At 45.4% G+C, this 10,861-nt stretch overlaps 1 protein-coding gene across 1 annotated transcript in view; it reads left to right on the top strand.

The window, feature by feature from the left end:
• Nucleotides 1–428: 428 nt before the first annotated feature.
• Nucleotides 429–10,861, top strand: part of PRKCSH (PRKCSH beta subunit of glucosidase II) — a 313,184-nt gene continuing 302,751 nt past the window's right edge. The window contains exons 1-4 of the mRNA XM_086962739.1: nucleotides 429–626; nucleotides 7,039–7,155; nucleotides 7,767–7,862; nucleotides 9,432–9,489. Of these exons, the coding sequence (XP_086818865.1) occupies nucleotides 536–626; nucleotides 7,039–7,155; nucleotides 7,767–7,862; nucleotides 9,432–9,489 (362 nt within the window). The 5' untranslated portion in view covers nucleotides 429–535. The remainder of the gene's footprint in view (nucleotides 627–7,038; nucleotides 7,156–7,766; nucleotides 7,863–9,431; nucleotides 9,490–10,861) is intronic.

Genomic DNA, 10,861 nt, shown 5'->3' with positions numbered 1-10,861 from the left:
ATCCCTTGATTTCTTGTAATAGGACTCTTACTAGTTTTCAAATGTTAGCATATACGAAATTAGATGTATTTCAGAGAGTATTTACATTCTCCCTTTGATTAAATGATCACGAAACACTCTTATTAATTGAATAAGGAACACAAGTAACATACATTTATGGAAGCTTACAAAAACTCAACAGCATGTTACAACAATATAAAGTGCCTAAACCTCCCGGAACATATAAGAAGGCTTGACACTGCAGAGAACATAAAGCCACGTCAGAATATACGGGCTTTACAGCAGGGGACTGGTTTCACCTCTTCATTCTTTGTATCAGTTGCATTGTGGCTGGCGAAATGGGGTTCAATCAGTAACCACTTCAACATGGCCGCCACTAAAAACGGAGTTGTCTTGTATCCATATCCATGGCCGTGGCTGGAGGAACTGAAGTGACGTTGGGATCGCTTTACCGCGTAGTGGGTGTACGGAAGGAACGTAGCCGGTATTCTTCCGGGTTCTGCTCTGTTTCCCAGGTGCTTCTGTTATCCCTGTCATGGAGGCTCTGCTGCTGCTGTCGTTACTCTGCCTGGGTGGATGTGGAGTTGGGGTGGAGGTGACCCGACCCAGGGGAGTCTCACTGTCAAGTGAGTGCGGGGTCAAACCCCTGGAGGATGGGGGTCAGCAAACCAGACTCGGGGGAGGGCCAAGAATTGGGTTTTGATATGGGGAGGAGGGCTAGTACCCATTGCAGGATGACGAGCCTTTTGATGCTGGAGCCAACTACTAGCTAGAGGTGGGCGAGCCTAAATCTTAACAGAGAGGTTCACCGAGTCAAGGGTCGTCCCTGGCCCCGAGAGCGCGTGCACGATTCGAGTCTTGAGAACGTTTGGAATGTAATAACCGTGAAATAAACTTATTTTTTTAGAATACTGAAGTTGCATGTATATAGCGCTTATTACCACTGGTAAGGTGCTTTCAAAAGCCAAGCAAGCTGTTTAATTAATGCGTGGCGGTTTTTCCATGTATTACTTCAGATTATCTGAAAACTCTTTATTAAAATTGCGTGTTTTTAAACTTGAAGTAAGAAACTTTCCTGCCCATGCCCTGATTACCACGATTACTAGTGAACTTCAAAGCACCTTAGGGCTCGTGTACCCCATATGTGACATAGATTGTTATTACTGATGGAGCAACAGGATAGGCTATTAAACACGAGTTTTTGTAAAGCCCGAATCATGAACTTCTAGTTTAGGTGCTCATATGTGTGACTATAAGCAACAAGCATTTACAATGGTCTCGTCTTTGTTAAAGTTAGAACTATTGGCATTGCAAATGGCCTTTTAAAAAAAAGAATTTTTAAAAACATAAATAAATGGTATTGTCATTTACAATGGCAATAGGTGAGCATTAGAGTAGTAGAGAGTATTAGCAGACACAGAGCCCCCCCCCACACACAGAGCCCCCCCCACACACAGAGCCCCCCCCACACACAGAGCCCCCCCACACACAGAGCCCCCCACCCACACAGAGCCCCCCACCCACACACAGAGCCCCTCCCCACACACAGAGCCCCTCCCCACACACAGAGCCCCTCCCCACACACAGAGCCCCTCCCCACACACAGAGCCCCCCCACACACAGAGATCCCAACACACACACACACACACACACACACACACACACACACAGACAGAGCCCAACACACACAGAGATCCCAACACACACACAGAGAGCCACACACAGAGAGCCACCCAACCACCCACAGAGCCACACACACAGAGCCTTGCAGCCCTCGCAGTCAAGAGCTGGGGGCTCTTTGGATTTAGCTAGTAGTTTAGCCACCTACAGGACACACATGTGTATTTCCCCTCGATTTATTTTATCGCTAGGAGAACCTCCCATATAGACAGAAATCCTGATGCTGGCACTCTTCATCGGAGCCAGCTATATGCTTTATAAACCCAATAAACATAGGGGATGAGCAGCGATGAGGCTTATGGGAAGCAACCATTAGTGAAGCAATGTGGTGAAAACTGATGCCAATGAGGGATATCATTAGTTACAATGGTTGCTAGTAAAATGGAAAGGGTCAGCAGGCACGATGGTGGGCAACAGAAGACATGGTGATAGTTGCTTCAATAGATGGAAATAATGTAATACGTTTGACGCCTCACCCTGTGTGTCCCCGTGACTTACAGTGTGGTTGACTCCTCACATAAGGACGCTGAGGAGGGGTTCACTGGCTCTGAAGAGCTTCACCTTCTGACATACGAAGTGCTTCTTCTTGGTTTTGGTTTTACTGGAGCTGAGTGCAGCAGCCGCCGCCGAGGAACTGCAGTTTGCTGCCATGGCTCTGAGATTTTGGGGGAGGCTATAGCGGAATGTATGAGCCTTAAGCAGTGATGCCCTACAGTCAGTTACAACGGTGGAACTGCAGATCGGCAGCAGAGATCAGGATAGAGGGTGTCCCAGAGCTCTGGTGCAGGTAAAATTGGTGAAACTACCAAATGGCAAGGGTGCCACCGGGGGTGCGGGAGACCAAATGGCAAGGGGTGGGCAAAGTCTCAAAAACTGATTTAGAGCCTGTGGAGGACAGATAGGATTTGTGGGGGCGGGGCAGAAGGGGGAGGGGGGGTCGTGGCCAGCAGGAAGGTGGAATCTTGGGTACGGTACGCCTAACAGTCTCTGATTGGAAGAACAGTGCTCGGTGTGAAAAATCTGACACTGAGCGCACCCCAGGGAGGCAGCGTCCGTATGATGTGGCCAGTTTCTGCTATGTGAAGCAGGACCCAAATGGGATTAAACACTCTCTGGTCGAGCTGGAGTGGGAAGGAGGGTCACTTTTGAAATGGCAGTAGGGCAGGTAACAACAGATAGGGGGGCAGAGCCCAGGAGAGTGCTATCAGTAGTATGAAATAGGGGCAGGGAAGTCCGAGAATAGCAATTTTCAGTTAATGCAAACCAGGAGGTGGTTGGTGTTTCCACAATTAGCTAAGGCGGAGCTCGGCGTGGATGCTTTTTTTCCGTGAGGCGGTCGCAGTGTATGAGCTGAGGACTTAAGTGCCCGGGTGTTGGTGGGGTCTCCCGTATGAGGGCGGAGCTGGGGACCTGGAGGGCGGAGCCCCGGGGGCTGCTCAGCGCGCCATGGCCTCCTTTGGCTCCGGCCACCTCCCCGCTTTCTCCCTGCTCCTGTCGCTGGCTCCACAGCCGCCTCCCTCCTTCACTGATGCGCCAAGATGGCGCCTACTCAGTGCCACCTAGAAATAGAAAAGGTACCGTTGTACATGATGCCAGAGAGCTCGTAATAAGAAAAGCAACACAGGGTCGTGGCTATGACCCAGTAAGGCTAAGCTAAATGTAACAACGGAACAACGCAACTGCCAATACTGGACACAACTTTGTAATATTTGTACTGACCTTTATGAATAAAATGTACCGGTCCGTATGTGATTTACGTCACTAGTTTATTGATTCATTTTTTCACTAGTGGAATATTATAACTTAAACATATATCACTAGCTTTTTATGCATGTACAAACAGATATAAAACAATATAATGCAATACAATAAAATTTCTATATACAATACATTTATAGTTTTACAACACATCCATCCAACATTCTGGCCAACCCATTCATCCTTCATACATACCGCAACAAAAAACAATCTTTTGAACCTTTTGTCAGTGATGGATTATCTGTCCATATAGATGGTACTACACTTTTATATTCAGCAGTCTTATTTGGTCAGACCAATCCTTTGGGGACAAAGCCTTGTTATCCAAACATAATCTCTTATTAATTCTAATTGACAATAGGCATCAAACCAGGTCGACGCGTTTCGAAACCCCAATTGCGGGGTTCTCCTCAGGACCAACACTCTCTTATTAATGTGGGACGCAATCCCTTGGAGATGAAGGGCTGACACGTGTCGGCGTGAATTACTGGAACCTGCCCGTAGCCTCGTTTGGCATCTCCTCACAGTGAACGCAAAGTGTTCCGCTCTTTGCGTTCACTATGAGAGGAGATGCCAAACGAGGCTACGGGCAGGTTCCAGTAATTCACGCCGCCACATATACTAATACAGGGCTTTGACCCGCTCTGAGCCCAGATTCGAAATGTACTTACATAATTAATTAGGGCTCGTTTTATGTTTTCTGTCCAGTGTGACCAGCCCTGATCTCTTGACTGGGTATGAGTGTTCTGTTTAATTCAGATACTCCGTCCATCACCACCCCCTTTTCTGAATCGAATATAAAAGTGTAGTACCATCTATATGGACAGATAATCCATCACTGACAATAGATTCAAAAGATTGTTTTTTGTTGCGGTATGTATGAAGGATGAATGGGTTGGCCAGAATGTTGGATGGATGTGTTGTAAAACTATAAATGTATTGTATATAGAAATTTTGTTGTATCGCATTGTATTGTTTTATATCTGTTTGTACATGCATAAAAAGCTAGTGATATATGTTTAAGTAATAATGTTCCACTAGTGAAAAAATGAATCAATAAACTAGTGACGTAAATCACATACGGATCGGTACGTTTTATTCATAAAGGTCAGTACAAAGAGAGCTCGTAATGGCAGTAGCCTCCCAGAGCTCCGGAGTTTAGACCTGAGGGGTAGTGTCTGTCCATCTGTGTGTGTCAGGGAGATGGGGAGACGGGGGATTGCTTGAGCCGAGCATATGGGACACACACTGGCGCGGTACGAGCATTTGCTGGCGCTATATGTATGCCATGATAAATGAAAATTGAAGAACTGCTGGCAGGTTGGGGTGTATTAGAGGCACAATAACATGTTTACCCCTTGGACCATGCCATGAACAGCACCATGTTTCTCCGAGGTCCAGCAGAAATGGCTCGGAGAAACGCCCCCTCATTTTCAGACTGGGGGGTGTGATTTTCTGTTTCTCCTCTTCCCATTGGCTGGAATGTAAAATTCCAGCCAATGGGAAGAGGAGAGAAAGAACCTAAAAAACACACCCCCGAATCCCAAAAAGACGGGCCTTAAATGGACAGACAAACCTCTTCTCCAATGGCTGGCCAGCATTTAGGAGGCCAGCCAATGGAGAAGAGGGGCGGGTTTAAGCCCCATTCTCTAGAAACATAAAATCTCGCCAGCGAGACTGCACAAGAGCAGCCTACGCGGGCCGAGACCTAAAAAGGAGTCTCGGCGAAATATGGCATTTACCCAAGATCACACAATTTGGTCAAGCCGGGATCGGTTCTAGTATTTCCAGGTACACACTGTGGAAATCAACCTCTAGATGGGTACATCTTTCTGACATCAAAGGTTACTCTTTTGTTCGTAATACTTGGGGGATGAGATTAGGGTGTGAGTGATGGGCAGAATCCACATTTTATATAAGGCAGTTTTAAATAGAACAAACCTTGCCCAAATATTTAATAGTGCTTTACAACAGACGCAGTCTATTTTTTTTTTTAGCACAGGGAATTTTTCTGAGATTTGCAGGATGCTGAGCCGCGGCCAGGATTTGAAACCCTTTGTTGCATGGTTGGCTGCTGCAGCCACTAGGCCACATCACCTGTAAAAACTCTGCTAGTTTTGGGCTCGAGGTTCCCATGAGTACTGTAGCTGAGCCCGGTCCAGACCAAACATGTGGCTCGAGCTTTCAGGAGCTCGTGCTCTCTACTAATAACCTTTTGGGGTTGCCCACTGGCGAGAATCAGTTATTTAGAGGGCTCGTACATTAGCTCCTTGGTGAAGAGGTCACTTGATAAACTGTGGCGCTGAGAGTGGCAGGTCTCGTGCCTGTGGAGAACATGTTTTACTAACATCAAGATCTACACCATGAATGGCTACAGGGAGAGGCCTATAACTAGAAGAGAGATATCTTTTGTACAGGGGTGGCCGTAAGCTGACATGTCGGTGCTTCAAAACATACTTGAATACATAGAACTAGCTGTGGGAGACAGTCTTGGCTGGGGGCCTTGAAGAGGTATTACATAGGGTTACATGTGCAGGTGGAGGAAGAGCGAAACACATGAAATAAACGACCTGCCCTGTGGAGAGGTTCTCACACGTGCTCATGCCAGTCCCATTTCTTCCCACGCCCTACTGCTGCTTTTACTGGGTACTTTAGTTGTAGTTCTAAAGCTCTTATGCCAAATGCCAGCACTTAGACAAGGCAGCCTGCTGACTAAATGTTTCACAGCCAGTAGACGAGAGTGGAGCTCGAAGGAGCTGCTTATCAAAACAGTGCCTCTTTGTTGCTTTGTTCAGTTAATATTTCAAGCGATTGCACATGTCATCCATCAATACCTGAAATAAATGTCAACGTTTTCATCGAACTATTCTTTGAATACAGCCCTTCAAATATAATTATATTTATTTGGAGTTAACTACTTTTACATAAGTCTTGTGGGCATACATTTTTTAAGAGGGTAAGAACTACTTAGCGCCTGCATTAAAGGCTCAGTGTAATAGCTAGCCGTATTAAGGTGATAAACCAACTCCTCGAATAAGGGGTGGCAAAGAGCAAGCTAAGTGTGGGGGTCTAGTCGTGGGCAGAGTCAGCAGGAATTATGCCTGGTGGAAATTTAATAATACAAGGCTTCGTGGGGGTGGGGGGCTGCGCAGCGCAGGCGAATGATCACCTTGAACTATGTATCAGAAGGGATCAAGGACCAGAGGGGTATGAACCCAATGGCTGGGGGTGGTAAGAGTGGGTATGAAAGGGTGAACAGCCTTCAGGAATGATTGGTAATTCCTTTGTGGTTAAGCAACTATGGTGACTAATATTATTTTACTGGTTTCAGTCCATATCCCTTTTACATTGCTACACTCTGGTCTAAGCGACCAGACTGGTGTTTGTACTTTCTCTGCCTCCAGCTTTGCCAGTGTTGACTCAAGACTGGGGATACCTGCATCCAAACTCTACTGCTCAGGAACCTAAAGAAGGGCCGCTCACAACTCTCTGCCTGGATTAAAAATTAGAATTTGGTTGCTTCTTTATTGTGACATACCGCAAAAAGATAAAATCTATGAAATTGAGTCCTGATTGTCTCTTTTTTTTTTTTTTTGTCAGACCGCCACTTCTATGATGAATCCAAACCCTTCACCTGCCTGGATGGTTCTGGTACGATCCCTTTTGACCGTGTGAATGATGACTACTGCGATTGCTCTGATGGCTCTGATGAACCAGGTAGGACATGGCAAAAAACTGTATGTGTGTCGGTTTTGTTGACAGCCCTGAGGATAATAGCAATGCACATATGTGCCTTTTTGGTGGTGGTTCCGAGATTGGTCCCCACTGTCCAGTGAGGAAAGAATAGGGAGATACTGTTGCAGAATTATGATCATGGGATGAGTCAAAGGTGCTGATTGAATTCTTGGATGGAGAAGGCAACACTGCAGCAGAGACATTCACTGGTCAGTCCCTGTAAGGCATGGTCTACCATGTTCTGCATTTCTGTGCCAATCCACGTTCATTCGACGGAAATTTTTTTTTCTGGTGAAAAAAAGTGTGGAAAAAAAGGTAAGGTGAGGAATGGCGGCGTTTTCTTTAGGGAGATGGGCACATTGAATCCTACGTTTTGTTTATGTTTAAGATATGGTAGCGTTTGGGTATTTATGATGTGTACAGAATGTTACTTTACACTTTTTAACTGCATCAATTTTCTAGTTGGTCTCTTTAACTTTGGGTTCCTGAGTAAGCTCCTTTCTAGAGTCAGTTCTATCGGTGGGTGGAAGGCGTTCACATTGATTTTGAGCTGAAAAATGTCATGGGCCTCCTTTCTGATTTGTTCTCTCCAGGGACACCAGCTTGTGCAAACGGGAAGTTTCACTGCACTAATGCTGGCTACAGGCCACAGTACATTCCATCTTCCCGTGTTAATGATGGTGTTTGCGGTGAGTACATGTGAAGTTAGATTACTGTTATTTTTCCTTCTTGTCTCCCACGTTGCCACCCTTTGTTCCCTATCTCGCTCTTTAGTCTCCTGTCTCCCTCTTCATTTAATTTTTCAATATTCCCATCTTTCTTAAATTCATATTTGCTTTTGTTCACGCTAGGCCCAGTTTCATACACCTCATTGGTTTTGTTTTTTGGTTGTATCTTTCTAGAACCTTTCTTTGTGCTACAGAAGGAATGTAACATGTGGCCTGTGTGTTGTTTTACATTCTAGCACGAAAAAATACTCCAGTGGACCACGTAGTGGTCAGTTGAGTAATTATAAAAAACTGTACCTGTGATCTAGAGGGAAAAGGGTAGGGGCGATAAGACTAGTGGTACTATAAGGTTGTGACTAGCGCAACCACGTGTGTAGGGGAAAACACTAGTTTATTTATATTACCCTCACACACCCTAGTGGTGTCATGCTTCATCATCGGGTCACCCCGACCCCTACAAGTCGGGGTGGGCTCGACCACAGTGTTGGGAAGCTCTTCTGATATTTTCAAGGAGGGGGCTTTACGTAAGATAAAATCACCCAGATAGATCCCCCGGTGTCCCTTTATTTTGGGGTTTGCTGTGTGTGTCAACTGCCAGGCTGCGTTTGGTTCAGAGCAAAGCCGAGGACCGGAACCGATAGGGAAAAAGCAGGGTGAGAATTTCAATCGAAGACCACCCACATGTTCCCCGGTCCTGTGTGCAGCAATCCGACTTCCCTAATTGGACGCAGCCTGGCATTTGACACACACAGCACATTATATATACTGAGGAGCAGCTACTCTGCCCTCATTACATTGTTAGGATAGGGAATCCCATCCTCTCCTTTCTTCACATAGGGGGCTGCTTCTGCCCTGAAGAAAGTCCCGGACCTTTACGGCCACGTTGGACTGAAACATGTTGGCACTAGGGTCTTAGGACCATAATATCCTGAAATGACCCAATTGTATGAATAATTGTTATACATTTTTGACTTCATTACAATGTAATGTATGGGTTACATTTTGAATTTCTCTGCATTTCTCATTTCCTGCACTTGTCCTAGTCTCGTCCTGTTCTGTCTCTTCTTTTCCATCCTTACTCTTGGCTATTTCTCCGTGTTGGAATGCACAGCATTTTCAGTAAGTAAATTATGCACACCTATAATTTGATGTTTATAACCCACCTATTCGCCTTCCTTTTTTTTTCCAACTTCAAAGTATGCATTTTTGTAAGGATTTTCTGTGCCTCTCCTGAATAATTGGGCAGTAATGCTTTGTGTGAAGTTCCAGATTAAACCTAGAATTTTTCCGTTGCTACAGCTGTTTGTTCGAGGAGTTTAACACTTTGGTTTGAGCATTTTACCTGACCTGTTTGAAATCCAGTATGTGATGGATGATGACAGTGAAAATAAGTGCACAATCTGACTGTGCTGTAGTGGGGGTTGATTTGAGAAGAGGACTGTTGGTTGTTCTTGGAATATACCATCAGTGTGTTTGACCCAATGCTGCTGTGCTTAACCGTTTTCTGCCTGCTGCTTTCCCTTCTTCCAGATTGTTGTGATGGCACCGACGAGTTCAACAGCGGTTTTGTGTGCGAAAACACCTGCAAGTAAGGGTTCTGAAGGAAAGGCTTTTCTGTCTCATGAAGAACCACACATAGGAATAATTTTTCCTTGGCGTTCTTTAGTTTACCTCTCAGCGTATATGTATATTTTTGTTTATTGCAACCCATCCCTCACAAAGACATTTTTTCCTTCTCCTCTAGCCCGAGACCCCTAGGCTGCTTCATTCAAGGCAATAATTTGACTTGTCACTGCTTCTTGTCTGCTCTCACAAGGGTCCCAGTAGTGTCATAGTAATGATGGCTTTGAGGCAGCAGAGTTTAATTCAAAGGTTCTTTATTAGAAATTCACAGAACCATGACACTTAGTGTGCACTCAGGTCAGATCCCCAACAGCTTACTGGTTTCAGTAAAGGGAAACAACTTAACTTTACACAAAACGCATGTGGAGTACATTTCAAAGTATACACTGTACTATGCCAACATAACACAACCACATATTCAAAGATAAAAACAGCTCTCTACAATTATACCACGAGAGCATGCAAATCAGGCACGCGCTCCATGCATTGCTCGTGTTGTTGACATGTCAAAATATGCATCATAGAAACCTTAAAGAAACATTGCATTATATTTAAAGTCATATAAAGCCTGGTCACTGATGTCATTGTTACATCAGAATCTCCCCCTTCTGTGATCACTGCCTGTGTTACACTGGGACAACTCGGTATTTACTACGCCTGTGTCATTCTTCTCCTTCCTGAGCTAATATTAAATGTAAATGTAAATGTCAAGGTATTTGTAGAGCGCACTGTCACCAAGCGGTTTCCTGGCGCTATTACTCATACCGCTTTGGAACCCTTCCTGGCTTTCCCTGTGAAATGTCCACTCCTGGGCACGCCCAGGGTGAAACCAGGCATCCTAGCGCTGTTGGGGCCGGTGTGGAGGTTAAGCAAGCTATTGCCCAGAGTTGCAGTGTGGGGCCCATGATTAGAATAGGCACAGAGGCGAGACTTGTCAGGTCAGAGGAAATTGAGCCCAAGACCCGCCGAGGCGGGAATTGAACCTTGGTCCCGGGCCAGAACTCTCCATCAGGGTCTGCCGCTCTAACCATTGAGCCACACTCCTCCACTAATATTATATACTAGCCACTGGTATCCGTACTGCATACCAACATACTTGGACTGTTCACTGTTGCACCATTGTCTGCACCTTCCAGGACATCAATATATATCCAGAAACCGTCATATAGTGACTAGTCACAAGAGATTATATTTCTTTCCTCCTCAGTAACCTATTTCTACTGCCCACAGTACTTCAGCTATAGATACAGTCTGACCATTAGATGTTATTGTGCCCTATTTGCTGGCTCTCCTTCGTCCCATTAGCCAGTGCCATTTGGCTTCCCACATAAACCTCT

This window comes from Lissotriton vulgaris, chromosome 1_1 (genome assembly GCF_964263255.1).
Source record: "Lissotriton vulgaris chromosome 1_1, aLisVul1.2, whole genome shotgun sequence".
In the NCBI taxonomy this organism is placed as follows: Eukaryota; Metazoa; Chordata; class Amphibia; order Caudata; family Salamandridae; genus Lissotriton; species Lissotriton vulgaris.
This window is presented reverse-complemented; position numbering and strand designations above follow the sequence as displayed.